At 35.9% G+C, this 25494-nt stretch overlaps 1 protein-coding gene across 5 annotated transcripts in view; it reads left to right on the top strand.

Annotated features, from left to right (window-relative positions):
* The first annotated feature begins 18 nt into the window (after nucleotides 1-18).
* The window catches only part of FBXO8 (F-box protein 8), a 55723-nt gene continuing 30247 nt past the window's right edge, over nucleotides 19-25494 (top strand). The window contains exons 1-3 of one of the 5 annotated variants that reach the window (XM_055577680.1): nucleotides 19-241; nucleotides 15323-15659; nucleotides 17199-17325. In XM_055577680.1, coding sequence (XP_055433655.1) covers nucleotides 15331-15659; nucleotides 17199-17325 — 456 coding nt within the window. In that variant the 5' untranslated portion in view covers nucleotides 19-241; nucleotides 15323-15330. Of the gene's footprint in view, nucleotides 242-14611; nucleotides 14743-14884; nucleotides 15111-15322; nucleotides 15660-17198; nucleotides 17326-25494 lie in introns of those variants that run through there. The other 4 variants (XM_055577681.1, XM_055577683.1, XM_055577679.1 and 1 more) reach the window with 4 other exon arrangements.

Here is a 25494-nt window from a genome sequence, read left to right as displayed (position 1 = left end):
GAAACATCAAAACTCGGCCGCTGAGGGGGCTGCAGCTTGAGGCTCTCTGAGTTCGAAAGGATCCGGTCCTGTTTCTGGGATTCTCCCCCACCTCACCTCCACCGGCGTCAACAAGTGAAGTTTGAACCGGCTTCTCCATGGCCTGGGCGCCAGTTCCCGGCTGAGTTGTTTTCTTTTTGGCTGAAAGCCCCCGCCCAGAGGCCGATTCGTCGCGGCGGCGGTGGTATCGCAGGTCGCTCAGGTAAGGGCGTCACCCTACGTATTTCATAGCTCTTGAGTCTCTTCCCTGTACACCCCTACTTTTCTCCTCGGAAATACTGACAACCGATGCTTACCAGTTGGCAGAAACTTGCCAACCTGTAAGACTTTGGGGCCAATGACAGAGCAAAACATCTTGAGTGACAGCGGTGCTGGCTAATTAAAATAAGGAATCCGTGTCAGGAGGCGGGAGTAGGTGTGTTCTTGTGTTCCTAGGTCACTGGGGTGTAGGTCAACTTGGGACCCCAGGTAGGGCCCGGCTTCACTCTGAAATAAAGCCGGGAAAAGGCAGAGGTTACTCTTCTAGCCCAGATGTAGCTTTTAAGTAGAGTGGGGTTGGGGGTGGTTCATAAGCACAGTTTTCGATTTCTTACATACTTTCTAGTAACATGAATGCAAAACACTAACATACAGTTAATGTCACGATGGATTGCTAGCTGCTTTAGCTGTTAAACTTTGGTTATAAACTTGGCAAATTCTTAATTTGTCGTCTCGTTTGTTTCTCTGTGACTGGGCTCTAGTTTCTTACATGGCTGCTCAATTAAATATTATTAAAAGTGGATGAAATCACAAATGGATCCCAATCCTCAGTCAGTTAAGGGTTTTACTTTAGGTTTTGTGTATATTTAACAATTTAATCTTTGAATCTACTTCTAACAAGTGGAGTTTTTATTTTCAGGGATCCCAGATGTTTCTCTCCATATCAATAGATCATGAACTTTATTACTGTAAAGTGAAGCTAATTTAGTTTTCCATTTCAGCTTTCCTTGTTTTTTTTTTTAAGTTCGGAGTTGGTGACCATATTTCTGGGATAGGAGGGATTTTTACCACCTAAGAAAATGGTTTCCAAAATTGAGAAGATATCAGAATGAGAAATAAGTTTTATTCTATTTTCAGGTTGAGTAGGAAGCTTGCAATTTTTATCCAAATAACTTGACAGTTTGTCTGAGGTATTGTGCACACTGTGGCACCGGGCTTTCCCTCAAGTGAGCAGTCTAAGAGAGTGAGCGCCCAAAACTCTCTCTAGTCTTTTATAACCTAGTATCGGAAGTTGCCTCCTTTCATCACTGCTGCCAACTGCCATATTCTTTTGTTAGAAGTGAGTCAGTAAATCCAACTCAGTCATTGTGGAAAGGATTACCCAAGGGCATAAATCCCAGGGTGCAAGGGTCTTTAGGAGCCATCTTAGAGGCAGCTTAACACAGTTACCCTGGCTGATAACTTTTAGGAGTTAATAGGAATAACTGAGCAAAATTATATCCAAGAGAAATGCCTGGTTGTAATGAAACAGGCCAACTTAGACAAGAATTTTTCTTCTTGAAAAGGTTTTTTTTTGGAGGGGGGGAGAGTTGTGTAGGGGGTCTTTTTTCCTACTGATTACATAAAGAAAGGCTTATTGTTTTTCTTGGAAAACTGCTTGAGAAATGGCATGTATGAGAGGAAGGTTTGTCTTTTAAGGATATACATGAGCAGAGTACCTCATAACTGGAGATTGTGTATTCCTTACTGACTGCTATTTTTCATGGTTGAAATGATTTCAAAATAAACATGGGCAAAGATCGTTTTTAAGGTGGAAAGAAGTTAGGAAAGGCTAGAGGTGAGCCTTTCTAGTGTAGAAAGAATGTGGCATGTCTATGTTGGTATGAGAGCAAATAGGGATAGGAGAGGTGTGTCTGAGAACAGAACCGCGTTTGTGTGTTTGTTTTTAAGCATTATTAGATGTCAGGTTACATTCTTTCAGCACTACTGGACGCATATCACCAGCACAGATTTTGTCAGTGAACCAAATAAGCTTATTAGACGTGAAAGGTATAGGCTTCAGGGTTTATTATTTTGGCTTTGACCCACTGTAAAATTGCCTATGCTTCTTCCAATTTTGAAAGATGTTGTCAATCCTTAGTAAAGCATTATTCAAGTTTATCTTTTAAACTTCAGGTGCTTAACACTAGCCAGTGTAAATTTTCAAATTGTAGATTTGGCTTTTAAAATGGTGCTCCCTATCAAGTTAACATACTTCCTTTATAGTAGGATATAGTCAATTAACTAATGTACTTTTAGGCCCTTAGATGTCTGCCAAATTTTAAACAGGTGCTTGCAAAAATAACACAGTTGAAATACTTCATTCATAAAAAATATTTTATGGTAATAACTAGATAAGCTAAGCCATGCATAATAATTTATTATACCTCTGATCAGTTTAATAGGGGATGTTTTGTGTGTTTATTGTGCTTTTGAATGGGTTAAAAGTAATTATTTTCCTTACTTCAAGTATGCTGCTAAGTCACTTCAGTCGTGTCTGACTCTGTGCGACCCCATAGACGGCAGCCCACCAGGCTCCCCATCCCTGGGATTCTCCAGGCAAGAACACTGGAGTGGGTTGCCATTTCCTTCTCCAATGCATGAAAGTGAAAAGTGAAAGTGAAGTCGCTCAGTCGTGTCCAAGCAATGAATTACCAATAAATTATCTTTTCTTTGATCACAGAGCATTGAAGTTAGTCACTCAGATTTACAAACTTATCATTCATTACTTAACCAATGGCTATATACAAGTCTTTTTTTCCCCTACATTTTGATTCAGATTTGAAAATTGAGGGTAATCCATTGGCTGATATAATAATGTGTCCAAATCATTAATATGAAGTCTGTGAATTATTTGTCTAACTCATGTTGCATTTTCATTGATTATTTTACTTAATATTTTAAAACAACTTTAGTGAATACATCCACTTCTAGAAATTTATGTTCCCCATTTATTTTTTTTTCTCATGGTTTTGTTTTTCTGATATTTATTGACATAGATTCTATGGTAAAACTTGAATGAGTTTATATTCTATTTAGGGCAAATGTTTTTATGATGGAGAGATGAGAAAAGACATTTGGTTTCAAGTTTAGGCAGCAGGTTTGGTTTAGATCTATGATCAGCAATTTGTGTATTCTGCAAGAACAGGTTGCAGAGCATTTCATAAGCTATTTGAAAGAAGGAACACGATTTCAGCAAGTGAGCCATGCTTGAAGAACCCCTATTTGCTTATGCTGAGCAGTAATTTGTAGGAGTCACGAACATAGGGAAAAGACACAGAAAGGACACATGCTAAATACACACGTACAAGCACACACACGTCCATCTCTATCATCTCTTCATTTTGTTTTAATTTTTTGGATTTTCTCATCTTTAGAGGATCACAGAATTTTATAGCTGAAAGAGAACTTAGAGATCAAGTTCAAAATTCTCTTTATAGGTGAGGAAAGTGAAACTTCGAGTATTGTGCCTTGTAGTCACAAGTTGAAGGAGCCTAAATAATGCACACATTTTGTGTTAGTCTGTTTTCACTGTTAGATGTTTTCTCATCTCACTTCTGACTTTTCTATTGGCTGCTGTCAGTATTTATTTTATTTTAGGGACTTCCCTGGCCCTCCAGTGGTTAAGACTTTATGCACCCAATGCAGGGGTCACAGGTTGGATCGCTGGTTGGGGAACTAAGATCCCACATGCTGCAGGGCATGGCCAAAAATAAAATTAAAAATATATTTATTTTATTTGATACTTTGTCTTTATTTGTATAAAAGTATGTCAGTGACAATGACAGTTTTTGTTTTGTCTTTTTAATTCCACAACTCTGATAAGAGGGGCCTTGTGGTCAGTGGGCATGGAGTGTGCTGTGCCCTGAGGGTTGGGGATGTGCTGCCATGACCACTGCTGATACAGTTGGGTTGAGTAAAGAGTGCAGTTAAACAATCAGTGCAACTAAAAAATAATGCTGGTGAGAAATTCAATAAATTTATTTTACTCAAAAGTTAAAACAGACAGTGGAACATCTCTCTGCAAAAGAAGCTAAAGAAATAAATGAAATTGAATAAGCCCCAAATTCTCTGCTTTTTGGTTATATTTTAAGTGACATATCTAAATTTTTACACTTGTTTAGATACCATTTGGTAACATTCATTATAGAATCAAATTAAAGAACAGGATAAAAAACCTTCAGAAAACAGTGATATTGTAAATCTTTTTTGAATTTAAAAAAAACTACAAATGGTATGCCTTTTACTAACAAAAAACTGCTCTTGCAGGACCAGATCTTTAAATTTAATGAGTGGGTTTTTTGTTGTTTTTTTTTATGTGTTTAATGTACCCTGTGACCTCTTAGTACTTAGCTATTTCCCTTTTCTCCATAGAAGGACCTCCTTGTGGACTTACCCTCCTTCATTTCTCTACAGTTGTTGCCTTTCAAAGTTAGAAGTGTGCTTGGTTATCAGGTTTTTTTTTTTCTTTTCTTTTTCCCCCCTCTCCTCAGTCTGTTTTAAACTACCTTGGTGGTCTGTTCTTTTGGAAAAAGAGAAATAAATGCTGGGGCTGCCAATTTGGTTATAAATGTGGAAAATATTTTCTCACAGAATCTCCCATGTTCTTATGCAATCACATGATAACACTTAGAAAGTAACTAAAAATCTAGTTACTTCCTAGTTGGAAAAAAAAAATTGAAAATTTCTAAGGCAATATAAAGGAGTGAATTTCCTCATTTGGTACACAGAGTTTTAGATCTTTATCTGAGATAGGAAATTTCTTATTTGTAAATCCAACTATTTAGACATTTAAGAAATATTGAAAAGTAATGATTTATAATGAGTATTTAAAGTAGCTCATTCATGTCACTCAACACAAACTGGTGATTTAACACTGCTTACTCAGGAAGACACTTTATAGAATCTCCTTTGCTTCAAATGAAAGTGTTCAAAGCAGAATGCTTTTTTGAACCTCCAGACTCCTTTGTGTTCTTCCCATCTTCCCCTGCATCTCATCCATCCATCTAAATGGTGTATGAACCATTCATATCACATATATTGTTTCCACAGCATGTGCTGTTTGAATCCTTAGTGCCATAGAATTACTGAAAGCAGTAGAGCAGTGTGTTCCTTTAGAATAATACTTTATTTGATGTTTAACTTGTTACATAGGGATGTTTTGATTAAAGATGATTAATATACTTTACAGATAATTTTATATTAGATGTACCAGTAGGTATTAATAAAGCAATCTTTAGCATTATTTTGTGGAAAAGTTCTACTGTTTTGAAAAGAGAACAAGATATTACAATAACAGAAAAGTATTGTTCTCAGAAATGTTAATAATTAACTTGATAGAGCTTTTGGTAATTAATATAATCTATGCTGCCTTCTAAGTGGAAGTGCCTTTGTGCTGTTACAACAGTTACGTTTAGACTGCCACTGTATCTCTTTTTTTAAAAAAATGAAAATTATATCTAAAATATGTCAGAAAAGTTTCTCAGATTTTTGCATTAGAGAAAAGGGAATGAGTCAGGATATACACACTGCTTGACAATTAAAAGATGCCTTTATATATTCAATATATTATCTCAGTTAACACTGATAGAATCCTGTAATATAGATAGGAGTGATTTCCTCCATTTTATAGGAAACCAAAGATCAGAAACCTTGTTTGAAATGTCTGAGGTCACACAGCATATTGTGTAATTGGAACTCCAACTTTAAATTCACTCTCCAAAATAGCTGTGTCAAGAAAACCTACACAGTTCTCTCATGCAGACCTCATATAGGCCACATTCTCTAGTCTCAGCATAATAAAACTAGACATTAATTTTAAAAACCAGAAGGCCTAAATAATTAGATTAAAAAAAGAAAGAGCTCTTCTAAATTATTTGGTCAATGTGTAAAAAAAAAGTACTATTGTTATTGTCACTGTTATTTTAATAGAAATAAGGATAGTAGTTAGGAGATTAAACAACTGATGGTTTTTAAAAATATTTTTAAAATATTTTAAAGAAATTAGATCATTATTCTCACAAATTTGAAATATTATAAAATTATTGTAACTTTTAACATTATTAATATTATAAAATTATCTCCAGCAATCAAAATTAAATCACATTATTTGCTGTACTTTGATTTTTAATGAGTAAACCACTTTTAATGTAGTTTGCATTTATGCTGTTTCTTTATTAGACCCAGGAATAGGCACACATCAATTCTTTTGTATTTATACCTCCACTCGATTATTGATGCATCCTAAGTAAATAGTCTACACATTAATATAATTTGTATGCTTAAAGATTTGTATTCCTTGATTCTCTCTTCTTTTGATCTGTATAGTGTGTTCCACAAAGTCAGAGGTGATTCAGAGGTCATAGATTTTTAATAATTAGTTGGATTTCCTTAAATCTAAAATAGTTACTATTTGTCAAATGTCACTAGACTTGCTGTGTCCTTGGTTACCGTCTTTAGAGTGTTTATTAGAGTGTCTAGTTATTTAAAGAACTTTATTGTGGCATCATTTGTATATTATAAAATTCATTTGTTTTAAGTGTACAGTACTCTGCCTCCCACCTTTTTTAGTTAATTGTAGATACACATGCAGTTGTGAGAAATATAGCAAGAGATCTCTTGTACACTTTGCTTAGTTTCCCTGGGTAGTGTGACATATTACAAAATCATAATATACTGTCATAACCAGGATATTGAAATTAACATATCTCACCTATCTTATTCAGAATTCTGCAGTTTATTTTTGCTCACATGTGTATGTGCATGTATGAGATTCTGAGCAGATTCACATATTCAGTACCACAGTCAAGATACTGAACAGTTCAAACACCACTGGGATCCCTGGTGCTGCCATTTAAAACTACAGCCACTTCCCTTCTGGATAGTGATGCTGAATGTCTATCATGTAATTATGTACAATTTGTATATCCTCTTTGGCAAAGTATCTGTTCATGTCTTATGTGCTTTTTTAATTGAATTGTTTGATTTTTTTTTTTTTTTTTTTTGCTGTTGCGTTTGAGATATTTTCTCTCCATCTGTAGCTTGTGTTTTTGTTTTCTTCATATCGACTTTTCAAAGAGCAAATGTTTTTAATATCGATGAGGTTGACTTTACCAACTTTTACTTTTATAGTTTGTACTTTTGATGAACTCTTTGCCTAGATGTAGACCCCTAAGATCTCCTTCTCTGTGTTTTTCTAAAAGTTGTATTCTTTTATGTTTTGCATTTAAGTCTGTGATCTAGTCTGATGATTTTTTGAAAGATGTGAAATTTGGATAAGGTTGATCCAATTCAGTTTTGCTTGTTGTTTACAATTTAAAGATTCATTCAGTCAACAAATACTGCTGAGTGCTTTGTAGGTCTGAGGCACTGTGTTTGGTACTGGATTTTTCCTTGTAGTCTATTGGGTTGAATCATTCCCCCATCTTAGTACTTACAGGCAGTTCTTACTCTACATGGTACCATGTAAACTGAAATGTGTGCTTTTTAGAACCATGGTCTTGCTGTGCAAAGTCCCATAGAACTGTTATTCAGTAGTTAGCATGGTCCTGTACAAGGACTACCTATATATATTTTTTAATTTGTATTTCTTACAGTAATAAAGCACAATATGATAGGTGAGTTCCAAAATTATTGTTGTCTTAAGGTACATATGTTTGAGTAATTCATATTTTATAATCAAGAAATATGCTTAAAAATACAGATCTCAACAGTTGTAAATTGATTTCAGTGATCTAAGAAATGAGCATTTTATACATAAAGCTCTTTATAATTCAGGTTCCTAGGGATGTGAAAATGTCATAAAGATCTATAGTAGAAATTTCCTGTTAATTAATTTAGTTTGTGATACTGCAAAAAGGACTTTTGATATATTGAAGCTTCCCATGAAGTCATAAAGTTTCCATTTCTAGAAATAATCTGTAGTGATTAAAGATGATGATAGCACTGATACTGAACTGCCAAAGTGGTGTCTCTGTTATCACTGACTGATGAATGTATACTTGACTTTATTTGCCAAACTGTGTCAATCTAAGCAAAGTTAGTTTCTTCTAACTTTATATATTTACTAGATGTTATTTTTCTTTCTCCTAGCAAAAGTAAATGACATCTCCAAATTCACAGATCCTAAGTTCATGAAATTTAGAACCAGGATTGTAACTGTTCAGATCATTATGTCTAGAATAATCAGGTATACTCTGAAATGGAAGAACCAAAATAAGAGTTATCTTTTAAAGGGGGTTGAATGGTGACTACAAAACTACCTGTGATGGTAAATTACCTATGTGTTAGGTTCTCTTAACCCCTCTAAGTTCTTTGGAGTAAGAGTTATTCACTGTTTTCCTGATGAGGAAAATAAGGACCACAGACTATAGTCTAATCAGATTCTGTGTAGGAGTTTGAAGTAGATCTTTTTTCACATCAAAGCCTATGTGCTTTCCACAAGAACAGTAGCTGGAAAGAGAAACTGCAGCTGGAAGCAACGATGGAGGTAATAAGCAGCTGCAGAGGTAAAAGAGATGAGAGTTAGAGATGAAGAAACAGACGGTAAATTGTCTTCGCCAGTTCTGCACATAGGGCTCAGCGGTTAGGAATAAAAGCTTTGGACTCAGACCTGAGTTTGAATCTTTAGTTTTCCACTTGTCAGCTCTGAGATTTTGGTCAAAGTTGCTTAACCTCTCTGAGTCACTATTTCCTCAGCTATAAAATAGGTAGAATAATATCTAATTATCTACCTGTTAAGGTTGTTTTGAGGACAAAAATGGCATAATGCAATTAAAGCTTCCACAGTGTTCGGCACAGAGTAAGTATTAAATAAATTGTGGTTTATAGTACAAAAACAATATTATTGTTTAATATTTGTTATTAAATATATTTAAAATATTGTGTACATAATATTATACACAAAAGGAGGGAACACAGCCAGTAATCCCAAGCCTTAAATCTGCACACACAAAATTAAAGGGTTTTCCCTTCTACTTTCTTTAAGAAACATTTCTTCTCCCTTTAAATAAAAATTTTTATCACAAATGGCAAAAATAATTCTTACTGTTTTACTCTTTGCCTTGACAAGGGTCACTTACTACTCTTAAACCGTGATGCTGAACTTTTATCTCCTTAGTGATGGTTTTCAGTCTGTATGACACTAAGCTCAAAGAACAGTACTTCTTAAACTTCAGTTCAGTTCAGTCTCTCAGTCGTGTCCAACTCTTTGAGACCTTATGAATCACAGCACGCCAGGCCTGCCTGTCCATCACCAACTCCCGGAGTTCACTCAAACTCATGTCCATCGAGTCGGTGATGCCATCCAGCCATCTCATCCTCTGTCGTCCCCTTCTCCTCCTGCTCCCAATCCTTCCCAGCATCAGGGTCTTTTCCAATGAGTCAACTCTGCATGAGGTGGCCAAAGTACTGGAGTTTCAGCTTTAGCATCAGTCCTTCCAATGAACACCCAGGACTGATCTCCTTTAGGATGGACTGGTTGGATCTCCTTGCAGCCCAAGGGACTCTCACGAGTCTACTCCAACACCACAGTTCAAAAAGCGTCAATTCTTCAGTGCTCAGCTTTCTTCACAGTCCAACTCTCACATCCATACATGACCACTGAAAAAACCATAGCCTTGACTAGACGAACCTTTGTTGGCAAAGTAATGTCTCTGCTTTTCAATATACTATCTAGGTCGGTCATAACTTTCCTTCCAAGGAGTAAGCGTCTTTTAATTTCATGGCTGCAGTCACCATCTGCAGTGATTTTGGAGCCCCCCAAAATAAAGTCTGACACTGTTTCCACTGTTTTCCCATCTATTTGCCATGAAGTGATGGGACCAGATGCCATGATCTTCATTTTCTGAATGTTGAGCTTTAAACCAACTTTTTCACTCTCCTCTTTCACTTTCATCAAGAGGCTTTTTAGTTCCTCTTCACTTTCTGCCATAAGGGTGGTGTCATCTGCATACCTGAGGTTATTGATATTTCTTCTGGCAATCTTGATTCCAGCTTGTGCTTCTTCCAGCCCAGCGTTTCTCATGATGTACTCTGCATATAAGTTAAATAAGCAGGGTGACAATATACAGCCTTGACATACCCCTTTTCCTATTTGGAACCAGTCTGTTGTTCCATGTCCAGTTCTAACTGTTGCTTCCTGACCTGCGTATAGGTTTCTCAAGAGGCTTAAACTTAGTGCATATCAAACTCGGTTATTTTCCAATTTCACATGCTTGGATTCCTCAATCAGAAGATTACTGTTTACAGAAAGGTTGTGAGATTAATAAAAATAATCGGTGCATACCTTTTATCCTGGTAGCTCAGACAATAAAGAACCTGCCTGCAATGCAGGAGACCTGAGTTCGATCCCTGGGTCAGAAAGGTCACCTGGGGAAGGAATGGCAACCAACTCCAGTATTCTTGCCAGGAGAATTCCATGAACAGAGGAGCATGGCAGGCTATAGACCATGTGGTCACAAAGAGTCAGACAGGACTGCCAGACTAACACTTTTCACCTTTTACCCAGATTCATAAATTTTAAACATTTTGCAACATGCTTTAACATTCTCTCTGTGTGGAGATTGACATTACTGTTTTTCTGAACCATTTGAGACTAGGTTGTATATGTTATGCCTTAACAATTCAGTATTTTTCCTAAGAATAAGAATATATTAAAAAGTTCATTTGGGTTTTTCTTTAACATCTAACATTACGAACTTTTTGGCCAACCCAATATTCTGGCAAAGCCACTACACAGTTATCAAATTCATTAAAGTTAACATTGATGTAAGTATTTTTACCCAATCTTAGGCTGTATATCTAGTTTTTTAGTTATTCCAATAATGTCCTATGTAGCACTTCTTTTTTCCATATATGATCCAGTCCACACATTGAATTTAGATGTCATGTTTTTCAGTCTCCTTTAGTCTGGAATTAATCCTTTCTTTAGCTTTATGGCATTGGCAATTTTGAAGGAAAAAAAAATAGATTGTAGACTCGGGTTTCTCTGATATTCCTTATGATTAGATAAAGGTTATACATTTTTGGCCAAAATACTGTATAATTGTTATGTCCTTCTCAGGGTCCAGAGGCACATATGTTCAGAGGCAATATGTCCGTTTGTCTCTTATTGATAAAAGTTAAGTTTGAACACTTGGTTAAATACTATCTGATTTCTTAATTTCTTTTTGTAATTAATGAGTAATTTATAGGGGCAGATACTTTGAGACTCTGTAAACTTTCCATTCTTTATCAAACTCCAGATTCAGCACTCATTGATAATTCTTGCCTGAATTATTTTTTCTATGATTATAGTAAAATGATAATTTTTCTAACTCCTTATTATTCAGAATTTTACTATAAGGAAGAGCTTTCCTTTTTTCTTTATGTGTTTATTGATCATCAGTGCAGACTCACTCATGGATTCTTCTTTATGTGATAATTGGAGTATCATTCTATAAGTTTTATTGCTAAAGTGAAAGTCGTTCAGTAGTGTCAGACTCTTTGCGATCCCATGGACTATGCAGTCCATGGAATTCTCCAGGCCAAAATACTGGAGTGGGTAGCCACTTCTCCAGGGGATCTTCCCAACCGAGGGATTGAACCCAGGTATCAGGTCTCCCACGTTGTAGGCGGATTCTTTACCAGCTGAGCCACAAGGGAAGTCCAAGAATACTGGAGTGTAGCCTGTCCCTTCTCCAGCAGATCTTCCTGACCCAGGAATTGAACCAGGGTCTCCTGCACTGCATGCAGATTCTTTACCAACTGAGCTATCAGGGAGCTATTTATTATTGTTTATTATATAGAGAGCTATGTATTACCAAAGGGCTCATCATTTTCGCTCTGTAAAAATATGGTTTTGTCAAAACAAATGAGCTAACATTTTATAATTATCTGTGAAGTGAACTCTGTATGTAATATTTAATACACCAGCCCCTTGAACTGTGTGTATTACTATTATATTATATGTACATTATCACCTTAAATATGACAAAACCAGAGCTTAGACTGCATGTGTGTGTTAGTCGCTCAGTCATGTCCGACTCTTTGCGACCCCATGGAATTTTCTTCCGGAGTGGATTGAAGTGGAGTGGGTTACCATTTCCTTCTCCAGGGGATCTTCCCAGCCCAGGGATCAAACCCAAGTCTCCTGCATTGTGGGCAGGCTCTTTACCGTCTGAGCCATAGGGGAAGTAAATTCCCCAGAGTCCTGTAAGTGCTGACCAGTGGAGTCAGGACTTGAACTCAAGTGTCTGTTCAGTGTCAGAGCATGTCAATACCATGCTCCCTCTGTGACTTGCTTCACAACTTCTGCAATGGATCTCATGTCTTTTTTAGTTTAATCACTTTTCTGACAGTTCCATCCACATGCCACACACCTGTTACCCTAAGGAAGACTGTGAGTAGGATGGAACACTGTGGACACCCTTTCCTTTCTCCAAAGGAGAAATTTATGATATTGATCTTTCTCAAGTGATTTATCATGCTGCGTTCTTCTCCAGAATCCAGAACTGCTTTAAAGGGAAAAAGACATCCCACAACGGTAATTTGCAATATTATTTAGCAGTAGAAGGATAGAAAATGCAGTTTTCTTTGTCTGAATCATGTGTATATGTGCCTCAAACCTCCACCCTCCCCATTAACTTTTTTTTTTTTTTAATCCTAAGAACCATCTGCTGGCTTTACCTCTTTTCTACCTGCTGGATGCTTTCTGAGTCCCTTTATCCAGTGCTCTATTTAAATGATCCCATTTAAGTCCAGAGCCTAGGGAAATCACCCTGATTCTGTGTTTCCTAGCAACATCCCTGAGAAGAATAACAGCTGCCTAACCATATGCCACCATAAAGAGGTAGGGAAGTACATACAAATTGACATTAGATGCCTTAAATCTCGAGACTTCAGACATCATAGTCATCATATTTGATTATTTACCTTTGGTAGTACAAGTGCAAAAGAGAAGAATAAATATAATTATCTAAAATGACAACAGATATACTGTGATGAGCTTAGCAATCAGTTCAATTTCTAGATATGTTCTTGCTAAGATCAGCAGAGAAATGGCTATGATAAAATTTTTTAAATGTTTATGAGTCTTATGTCAAAATTAAGCTGTACTTATGTTGTAATATGATAGCATATTTAAACCTTAAGGAAACTTAAAGTTCCTTTCAAATTTTTTGTTGATATTCTGTACTTTTTTCATGGTTAATTTATTGCCTGTGGTTTTGCTTCTTCAGAATGTCTTATAATTGAAATCACACACACGATGTAGCCTTTTCAGATCAGCTGCTCTTACTTAGTAATATATATTTAAGTTTCTTCTGTGTCTTTTCATACCTCATTTCTTTCTAGCACTAAACATTCCTTTGTCTGGATATATCACAGTAAATTTATCCATTCACCTACTCAAGGACAATTTGGTTGCTTACAAGTTTCGGTAATTATGACTAAAGCTACAGGTCCACGTGCAGGTTTTTGTATGGACATGAGTTCTCCACTTATTTGGGTAGATACCAAGGAGCAGAAATGCTGAAGCATATAGTAAAAGCATGTTTATTTTTTTAAGAAACTGTCAAACTGTCTTCCAAAGTGACTGTATTGTTTTGAGTTTCCACATCTTTCCAATATTTGGTGTTATCAGTTTGGTATCTCAATCATTCTAATAGAAAATAAGAATTTAATTATTATAGCTTAAGTACTACTTTAGGAACTGCTACCATAATGGTAATATGTGTTATAAAGAGGAAAAGTTACTACCTTTTGTGGTTTATTTGAAAAAACAAATTTTCCTACATTTAAAAATTATTAATATGTTCCTTCTCTCTATACCTCCCTCTTCCCCCCCCCACCCCACCCCACCCAATCTCTTTATAGCTTAAGCTTTTGGATTTCCAAGGACGAAGAGTGAAAAATTATCCTGGACTGTTTTTCCTGTTTTAATCAACAAGTAGTCATTATCCAAAAAATAACCCAACAATTCAGTAAATATACATGCTTTTTTAAATATTGAAAAAATAGCCTTTGATATTCTTTCAAATTCCATTCAGTTTTCAAATTTATTTGAAATATTTCAATTTTCAAAAATTATTCCTGATAATTTTCAGAATTTCTGGTCACCAGTAGTCTGGGGAAGGGGTTGCTTTTTTATATTTTGATTACCATTTATTGTAAACAGCCAATTAAAACAAAGCCATATTTTAAGGTTAGGTCATGCATTGAAATTTAATGATTTTGAACAAAAACCGGTTTCTTCCTCCAAATGTTTAAAACTCATACATATTAGTAGAAAAATTGGGTTTTTAAAACAGGAATATTTTATTTGTAAAAGAGATCTTGGAAATAATTTATGTTAGTTAAAAACACTTCCTGGTTTCATTTTTCTCAATGAATTTATTTGCCGTGGAAAAATTACTTATTTGCAAAACCAAATGAAATGGAAAGGCTAGACCAGTAGCCTTCTAAATATTTGCATATAAGGAAGTCTGGTATTTGTAACAGATAAATGTAGAGCTGCTCTGGTGGGAGGTGGAGTGGAGGCAAGAGAGACTGGACCACCCCCTCCCTTTCTCCTGCCTTTTCCCAGGGACCTCTGAGGAGTCCATAGGACCATATGGAGAAGAACTGGAAAATTGATTTCAAGATTTGTATTTAAAGCAGCAACAGAACCAAATAGTCATCACTGAGCTCTTTATCGTGGAGTTCTAGGTGTCTAATTTATAAGGTTTCTGAATTAGACTTCAGGGCCTATGTTACATTTTATTACAGCCTACAACTTAAGAGCAGACTGGCAAGAATTAAACGAAAAGCCTGTTTCACAGCTGTTATGCATCTGGGAATTTGGTTAAAAGGGGCTAGCTTAGCTTAGCCTGGGTTGTGATAAAAAGCAGTGTGTAGGGACCTTTTAAATGAAGTCCTGTGCTCTGATCAGAGTTGTATTTAATACTGGCCCATAAGTCCACATAATTATAATTTTGTAAGAGTCTTTAGGACGTCAGTAACTTTTAAATCTTACCTTGTGAAAAATGATTATGTCACCTGTGGATTTTAAAAGCAGTTAGCAAACCGAGATAAAGGTGATAATCAAACCAAATAGTTCTCCAAGTCCAAGTTTCATACTTACAATGTTCTGACTGTTCTTTGTAATTTGCTATTCTATTTAATATGTTTTTAATGTTAAAACATGTTAATTCTGATAAACGAATGCTTCATGTAGACCTGTAGTACTGCAGGGAAAGGCGGATTACTTGCTTAATGGAGCCTTACTCTATTCTGGCTTTTCTCCCAGGCTTGCAGATGGGTCAGGGGCTGTGGAGAGTGGCCAGAAACCAGCAGCTACAGCAGGAAGGCTACGGTGAGCAAGGCTACCTCAGCAGAGAGCAGAGCAGGAGGGTGGCTGCCAACACCATGTCTCACACCAGTCATCGCAAACACGTCCAGGGGGGCATCGACATATATCATCTTCTGAAGACAAGAAAGTCTAAAGAACAGGAAGGATTCATTAATTTGGAAATGCTGCCCCCCGAACTAAGCTTTACCATCTTGTCCTACCTGAATGCGACTGACCTCTGCTTAGCTTCCTGTGTTTGGCAGGACCTGGCCAATGATGAACTTCTCTGGCAAGGGTAAGTTCAACTTACCATATTTGACCCAGATATCACTAAGTATAACCTTGCCTAAATGCTTTTTTTTTTTTGGAGGGTGGAGTGCTGCTTTTTTCCATTTTAATATTCCCATCAAATTTAATTTATGGTCCTATATTTAAACTTTGTAAAAAAAAGTTTATTTCTATGCTTATCAGAACGGGATTTAAATCTGGATTGTTCATTTCTAAGAGAAATGCTTCCTTTATGCCTATATCTCTGACTCTTGGATTTTTTTTTCCTTGATAAATTAAAGGCTGGATTAGTTTTTGTATTTTAATTTAGGGGAGGTTCTGTTGCTTTTACATAGCTTAGTAATAAAAGTCAAAAGCTATGGGACTAGAGTAAAGAGGCTGCTAAAATAACGATAATTTTCTAAACAAGTTACTAAACTCCCTGTTACAGAATCATCTCATTTGGCTGGGGAAAAAAATGCAATGATATAAATTAACTATGAAGAAGATATTCCCATGTAAAAGTGAATATTCTGCCCACTTTCCTCAGAAATTTTGATGTTACAGGCTGAGACAGTAACTTTCTTGTTTTCCTGCAAGCTCTCTCTCTCTCTCTGCTGTGCGTGTGTGTGTAAAAGACAGAGAAAAGAAGGAAATTTGGAAGTTTGAGTCAAAAATCAATAATATCAGAAAGTGAAACTATGGTATCCATCCAGAATTTCTAGGAATTGTAACAGGATGAAAGGTTAGCTTTCAAATAATAACCAGTAGCTAATGCCCCTGAACAAAATTGGAAACAAGTGTCCCAATGTGTATTAATAGAAACAGTGTGTTTTGAGGTATTTTAAGTATTAAGATTTTGTAAAGTCATGTTTAGCTCTGATAGTAAAGAACCAGTGTTTTAAAGCAATATCCTAACATATACTAATCTTAATGTTGCAACTTTTCATTTAAGTATTAAAGTTACAGCATTACAGTTTCTCCCTCTGCCCAGCAGTTCCCCCATCCCCCACTCAATTATATTTCACAATGGAGCACATAGTTGTTTAATTCTGTTTAGACTCTTGGTTAGTACTGCAAGCTCGAGAGTAAGTTCCTTTGATTCAGATCCTGCCTCTACACAAATTAGCTGTGTGACCATGGGCAGCTTTTTTATGGTGTCTGTGTTTCTTTATCTGTAGTGCCAAATCATAGGATGGTTGTAAAGATTAAGCAAATTAATACTATTAAAATGCTTTAAATAGTGCCTGGCATCTGTTAAGCACTTGGTAAATGTTAGCTGTTATTATTCTCATCATTTATGTTTAACTTCAGTGGGACTCGAATATTACTAATCTTTGTAATTCACATTTATTAAGTGTTGTCAGAATTGCTAAATTGAAGGCGTTTGTCTGTTTTACTCTAGTAAATAAATAAAGCAAGCATAAAATTAAGCAGTTTATACTTCAGAGCTGTAAAATCCAATTTTATATCATTTCATATCACTATTTTATCATGTATATACATCTTTAACTTAGAAGATTCAATCTGGTCATGTTTTCTCATCTGATTTTTATCATACTTACAGGCTGTGTAAATCCACTTGGGGTCACTGTTCCATTTACAACAAGAACCCACCTCTAGGATTTTCTTTCAGAAAATTGTACATGCAGCTGGATGAAGGCAGTCTCACCTTTAATGCCAACCCAGATGAGGTAAGTGAAGAATTTGAACATTTGTAACTGTTGAACTTAATTGCTCCAACATAATAAATTTGCAAGTAAAATTATAAGTCTCTCAACATGACTTTTGAATCACTGTGAAGCCCAGTATTTGGAGTTATTGCTGTATGACTTAGTCATTTCTTTCTTCCTTACTATGTCAAGTACTAATCTTACTCTCTGTTCACTTTGTATGGCAGCTTCCATGACGCACATGCAGCCATCACCTACATTTGGTTGAGATACCACTACATTATCAGTTGAGAGCACAAAATATATTCATCAGACTTTATCTGCAACATTTTCTTCATTTCCTCACTTCCACTTAGTTGTGATTATCAGAGGATACAAAGGATATTTTTCTAGTTCGTGACACATCAAAATGTCTTTAAATATGCCTTTAAAAATCTTAATCCCATGATAACATAGAAACAACTTATAGATTGTTATAAAATTGCATAATTTTGCATTAGTTATCTGATTCTTTTTTTTCTTAAGACAATAAGCAAACACAAATAAAGAAGAGGGAGAGTGGGAGAATCAAAAAGCACTGCTTGAAATGAATTAATTATTTAATCCTTTCTTAACATATGAGTGATCAAAATGTGAAGATAGTTCTGTCACTGGCTCCCCTTCTCCCCTACTCTTATTTCAATATATTCTGGAAAGGTTCAGATTTTTAGAAATGTTTCTTATTCTTATAAATCTAATAGAAATTATGTAACACTCAGAACTATGACTTTTGGGTGGATCATTTAAGTCTTAGCCCCACAAATACAGTAAAGTATATATGTTATAAAGCAAATACGTTATAAAGAACAGATATGTTATATTTGTTCTCTTCTTTCACCACTTTTATTTTCAGTGAATAGAAGACATACTTTTAATGAAAGTAGAATGATTTATTAGAAGTTAAAGTTCAAAGTATACATTTAAAACCAGTATAATATTGATGTTGCCAGTTTAAACAGGTCATATGACTAGTGTTACAATAAGAAATATTTTGCATTAGTATCTTGAGTTAATTGAATGATGATTACTAGAAAATTGAGGCAGAGGGGTATGGTGTTTTACTCTAGATACGTGGGAATCAGGAAAGGCAGCTATTACAGGCCTGTCTTATTAGGTCTAATTTATCAAGTCATACTGGCTCCAGTCATGAATTATGCCAATATTGAGCAAAACTGTCATCCCCAATTCGTATCAGTTGCAAATATTACATTCTAAGGAAAGTGTAACTCGGTAAGTACTGAGTTGTAGCTTTGCAAAGTCAGAAAAGTTGGATATAACTGCTCATATTGATTATGGTAAGTAGTCATTCCTTGCTAAAAGAGTACCATTTTTAAAATAAATTATAAAGCATCCTTTTTATGCAAAAATGAAAATATAGATAGGCCCTTATATACTAGAATATTATATGGGTAGTTTTAAATATCTGAATTGGAAAAATTAGATGTCAAAGTATGTTTCCATCTTTGCAGCTACATATATCAGACTATAGAGTTCTTTTGTACCTCCTCTAGAATATTTGGGGTGGGGGGGGGGGGCAGAGAAAAGAGGTAAGATTAAAGTCCTCTTTATCTGATAATAAACTATAAAAGTCAAATGTTTGCTTAAAGAGGGGATTCAAGTTACTAATTAAAAATAAGATTTTTAGATCTTCAGATTTTTACTTATCCATCCTACCTCCCATTGTTATTGAGAGTTGGCTGTATTTTCTTTCTTTTACTCCCTGGCCTGATTCAAAGATATCCTGGAGCATTCCAGAAGTATTGAATTCACTGTTCTGAAAGGGGCACATACTGTTATCAGGCAGCGTGGAACTAAACCATTCAGAGTGACTTTGGTTCCAGAATTCTGCTTCTGTGCTTTTTTGAACATCACCCAGGCTCTCAGCAAGCAGCTGTTGCCTAATAACAAAATAGAATTCTCTCTTGACCAGAGTACCCTTAGGACATAAGTAGGCATGGAAGGACATTGAAGTATACTTGTAGGTGCAGGGAAATGAGAAGTATTTTAATTAATATTCCACACTTGCTTTCATTGACTGATAAATAATCAATGTCAGTTTGGTTGCTTAACCAACCAAAATATAATCAAAAGATCATCCTAGTAGATGTTTTTATACAGAACTCACCTACATGAGTCATATTTCAGCCAGGTCTTAGAATGACTCTGGCCATGATTTTTTAGTGCTAGCAATCAGAAAGTACCTATGCAGGTTGATTATTTTTCCCCCTCACTGGAGCACTGTCATCAGATGTGTTATTTGGGTTTATTTAAGCCTGAGAAGTAAATTAATTACGTTTGATGTTATGTTTAAATGTAAGTGGTGTTTATTTTAAGTACCTGAGATAAGATGTATATAATTGTTCGATATTGTAATAAATCTACTTTTCCATAATTTCTAGTTCTGTACTTAACATTTTGATAGCAAGCATCATTAAAATATTATAAAAATAAGAATACTTACAGCCACAGGGAGCAAGATTCTCCAAAGGACATCGTTCATGTCACGGATATGGGTAACCAAACTCCACAGCAGCTGCTGGCAGTGGCTCATGGGGTGGGGGAGAACTTCTGCAGAGTTTGTGGTACGATGTCTAGCACGCTGCTGTTATATGCATGATGTTGTGATCTCAGCTGTTTGTAAAGTCTTGATCTTGTGCATGAGCTTGTGTACCTTGTGGCAGGTGACCACATTCTAGTAAAGGAATGTGCTAAAACCATCTGTTTACATTAGGCCATATTTCCCCTGCATGTACAAGTTATGTGTGTGATTTTATTCCCCAGCATTATTATAATAAAGTAATTTTACTTATCAACCAGTAACTTATTCCATTGAGTAATAAATGTTTTCTTGACATAGTTATTTGTAAATTTAGAGGATGAAATTGGTAGTGAACATGGTTTAACTTTATAGGCTTATTTTTGTTTCTATATATGTTTATAAATTTTTAAAATAACATCCTCATTAAAGTGAAGTCGCTCAGTCATGTCCAACTCTTTGCGACCCCATGGACTGTAGCCCACCAGGCTTCTCTGTCCATGGAATTTTCCAGGCAAGAGTACTGGAGTGGATTGCCATTTCCTTCTCCAGGGGACCTTCCTGACCCAGGGATCAAACCCGGGTCTCCTGCATTGCTTCTGCTGCTAAGTCGCGTCAGTCGTGTCTGACTCTGTGCGACCCCGTAGACGGCAGCCCAACAGTTGCAGGCAGATGCTTTACCGTCTGAGCCATCAGGGAAGCACCAGTATCCTCACTGGGGTCAGGTAAAGAAGTCTTTTTAAACACTGTGTATAAACACATTTTTCCTGTGTTCATGTAGAAAGAGCTACATGCGTACAATTATGTGTATTTTATTAGACAGGTCTGGGATAAAATCTATTATGAGAAACATTTTAAATTTTACCTAACCATATATTTAGATGTAAATGTGTAAGCAAATTATTTTCAAGGGATCATCTTTCTTTTGTTGTTGGACCAGCTAAAATACAAATAGGAAATTTGGAGGAGTTCTCCATTATAGAAAAGGACTTGGGTGTTTGTACTCAATTTTTACATTGTCTCATACATAAAATCTTACTTTTTTGTTCCAATATTCAGCACCAAAATGTTCACTGCCATGACTTCATACCATAGAAGCAATGATGAACAGTAACTATTTTCCTGGAGGTAGAAAACTCTGATATCATCAGAAAGTACACATTCCCCAAATGTATTTTTTTGAATAACTATTCCATAAGATAATGGACATAGTCAAAAGATTTCCCAAGTCTAATAAATTTGATCATGATAAGTTACAGTTAGTTGGCTTATTTAAAGAATAACTTTTCAAAGCCTTTATAATACATTGATTCCCATTGTGAATATCTAAGAAGAAAGTGTTGTGAGTGAGTTTATTTGTCATAGTCTCTTTTTGGCGAGGTGGGGTGGAGGGCTATAAAGTAACATTCCGGAGAACACATTCTGAGGTATGCTAGGGCAGATTATCTGTAGTCTTACTCTGTGTGAATGTGTTTCTAAATGAATTAAATAAACCTGGATTAAATGGTGGAAATACCGTTATTCACTGACAGCTATATGATGTTTATTTTAACCTATAATCTCCTTTCCTATTTAAAGTCTATGGATCTATAATTTTTTTGTTCTCTTTCCTTTGGTCTGATAGTATTAATTACAAAAAAAAAATAATAAAACAGAGTTGAGTCTAGACAACCAAGAGCTTTATTCATGTTCTATATTTTGATTGTAGTCAAACATGTTAAGTGTGGAAAATAAGGGTGGGACATCAAACCTGATAGCAATATTGTATTCAAATAACAACCTGTAGACACTGATTAAGTATTTGTATCACTAACTTGGAATAGATCATTCATCAACATATCCTTGGTGTCTCATTCTCTACACTAACTCTATTAAATCTCCTGCACCAGGGGGTATTCCCAGGGAAGATTGACAGGCCACAAAAGATGCTTTTTAGTTTGGCAAATGTACCGCTTTTTGGGGTTTTATCCCAGCTCTGCAGGCCTTGAAGTTTGACTTTATCTTTCCACTGAAGTTAGGTCAGTCTCTCAGGAATAAACTTAAGCCATATAGTAGAACCTGAGCCAGTTTGACAGTCAGATGGGTGTACTTTAAACAGTGCCTCATAGCACAGACAGAGAATGCTTAAGCTCTTAGCTAATGTCACAAACTAAAATATGTCTAGGAATGATTGGATCCTCACTCTCCTTCACTGTCCTGCTCTACTCAGTACCACATTTTATGATGTACCTGTAGTACCCCCTTTCCCTGTATGGTTCATCTAGGTGTTTTTGGCTTGAAAGAACAAAGAACCTAATAATGGTTTAAGCTGGATAAATTTATTTGCTTCAGAAGACACCCAGAATGGGTATCCCAAAGTTGTTTCAGTGATAACAGTGGGAGCTCAATGTGTTGACTGGCTACCACTACTCAAGGCATCACATTCTCATATGAAAGTACCCTCAGCACAAAGATCAGCAGCAAACTCCTCATATTCCTTATGCTGATTAAAGAGAAAAAATTCTTTTCTGGAGCCTTCAGTATGCTTCTGCTCATTTCTTATGACCCAAACTGAATCACATGAACACCTCTAGACCAGTGAGAACAGAAGAGAAAGGGTTATGCTATTGGCTTAGACTTAATATGACTTAGCAACTGTGGCTGACATGCTAGAAGCAGTGAAAGAGCAAAACGGCCTTTGAGCAGGCTTCCAAGAGTCTGCAGCACTATTTTCACTAGTGAGCCACTTGAAAAATGTGTGATTCTACTTCCCTTGTTCCTGGGGCTCTGCTGGTGTAGAGACATTAATAGTCAAGGCAAGAGTATTGACACCAGAGGCACAACAATGCAAATTGCTTGCAGAGACCACTCTCTCACTGTTTTAGGTCCTCCTGCCACTGAACAAATAGACCTAAAGGGAGGAAGAAAAGGTACAAGCGTAGGTAATTATTCTGTGGTTGAAGTGACTATACTTAATTACCAGAAGGCAATAGTTACTGCTACATAGTGTGGAAAAACAAAAGAATATAAGCGGAACTCAGGAGATGTCTAGAGTTCCTTCCAGTTCCACTATATTCTACTGTGAAAGTTATTTTTTAAAAAATCCCTGTAGTCCTATATGGGTAGCATTTAAATCCCATCACTTAGATACCTCACTAGATAAAGACCCTCAACAGCCGAGAGCGCAGCTGCATTCCTCAGGAGTTGAGTATAGATTATCCCAAGCTAATCATGTTGCTTTCATTCCCTTTGGCTTCCATGACATCCATGTAATCCAGTGCCAATCTGTGAGATTGGAAGAAAGAATACTGTGTGCTCTATGTGCACATGTGTACTTCTGGGCATGGGTGTGTAGCGATGTAGTGATAGAAATACCTCTGACCTCCTTGCAGCCATGTAGGTTGTTAACACACCCAGACAGACACACTGGAAAGAAAGAATTGGGTCTGTGTTCTGTGTGTGAGCCTAAAAATCCTAGAGCCTTAGTAAATTGGGACTTCTTATACAAGGCAATAAATCACTGGACATTTTTTGAATTGAGGTTCCTGCTCTTTGTAGTTAAAACATACTAATGCTACATAATCATTATCACCCAAACTCATAGGAGTTTGACATGTAATTCTGAACCAAGTTTTTCAGAAAAATAGACATTGCTGGTTCTCATTAGCAAATTAATTTTATCTCCAGTTTGCTGATGAGAATTTATTTAGAGCAAAAAGAGCTTGTTGACAATGAGAGGAATCCCTTACCAAATATACCTTCTCTATAAAATATATATACTCAAAAGACCTAAAATGCTCCCACTCATTAGCAAAATCCCTTTACCTTGATCATCCTTAGAGTCAAAGTACAAAAAAACTCTGCCTCTCAGACAGAATATTAATTAACCTCTGTCTAGATAACTTAATAACCTTCTACCTGGTACAGCTAGTCAAGTCATACTAAACTAAAATTAGTCATACATAACTAAACATTTAGTCATACTAAACATTAAAACTCTCTTAAGGGCAACATGATGTATATGTCAGTATGTGCATATGTATGTATGTTTCTGTTTCAATCGGATCTATCATGTGTTGGTTTTGTCTGGTGTCTACTAGATCAACTTTATTTTACACTTTGCCCTGACCATACTGTATCTTTGACCATCCTCCCATACCCTCTCCTGTCTCCAAGTCATTCCCTCACGTGGTTTAGAATCAGTCCGCAGAAGGATATTTATAGACTTGGCATAAACCTTTCAGAAGCTTCAGAGAAAATTAGTTTTCCAGGACCCTTTCTAGTCTGTATCTAATTGAAAAAGATTCAGGACTAAAGTATTCCACAGTTGTTTATTCATCACCCAAACCACCTGATGGGCTTTGCTTTTGTTTTCCTCTGTATGTTATAGGAAACACTAATTTGCTACTGGAGTAAAAGCATACTGAAATTAATGCACAGTGTACTGAGAACTAAGAACTAGAGGAAAGAATAAAATTAGTATATTTTAATTATAATATTTTTGACACCACAGCACTAATACTTCATATTTTAAAATAGGAAATGCTAAAAATGAGGGAGATTTTTTCTTTGTATGAATTTTGTTACCAATTTAGATAAATGTTCCTAGAAACTTTGCAGTATTGTATTTATATTTTAAATACATTTCCAAGAAAATTCTGTTTGCCTTTTATTTCCTTATTATACCCTATATGACCACCCTGACACCTCTCCAGTGTTCTTCTCTATCTGATGTAACCACAGTTTCACTGAAACTTGACATCACTTTCTAGATTTAAGTTCTCAGCTTTACCATCGGAAGTAGTTGTCTCCTCTGAATGTCTTTCCTGAATTTGAAATTGTTGCTACCCATGTCACAGTAGATGTCACTCAAATATGACTGCTTTATCAGAAATTGAAAAGACAGTATTTCCTCAATTATTGGATGTCATCAGTTGCACACCATCTATCAATTTAATTGCAGCTTTGAAATATGGAAGTATTAAAGAAACACTATGCATTTTCAACCAGCTAGTTGTGGTGTACATTTATCCATAAGGTTATGTAACATTTTTCCCTTTTCTATATAATAAAAGTCTTAAGATCTTTCTGAACCACTTATTAGCAGTTAAATATATCATTAGAATGACATGTCGCGTTTTATTTTTGGAATAGTGATTTCAACTTTTATGAGTTTATAATTTGAGGTGTTTATGGTGCACCTATCTAATTCATAGGTTTTAGATACTTTTTTTTTCTTTTTTATGTTACGATTGTCTCCCCCCCCCCTCCCCGCCCCCGTTTGAATTATATAATCCTTACAAGTTTACAGCTTCTCTTGAAAGTCATCTGGAAGCTTTATACAGAAAGAGTTGAGCATTCATTCAACAGATATTTATTAAGTATCTCTCCACTTCCTAGGCATATGACTTTGGCCTTGGGCAAATTATTTACACCTTCTGTGCTTCAATTTCCCCAACTCCAAAATGGGGATAATAATAGTATGTATATCATGGTGGTGTCATGAAGATTTAATGAAATAGTATGTGTTAAATGCTTAGTGCTCACCAAACTGTAGCTTTATTTTATACTGGAAGCACAACTGCACGCACCATAGTATCAGTGGCAGGTACTGCTCTAGGTTAGGGGTTCTTTGT

This window comes from Bubalus kerabau, chromosome 4 (assembly GCF_029407905.1).
Source record: "Bubalus kerabau isolate K-KA32 ecotype Philippines breed swamp buffalo chromosome 4, PCC_UOA_SB_1v2, whole genome shotgun sequence".
Lineage (NCBI taxonomy): Eukaryota > Metazoa > Chordata > Mammalia > Artiodactyla > Bovidae > Bubalus > Bubalus kerabau.
This window is presented reverse-complemented; position numbering and strand designations above follow the sequence as displayed.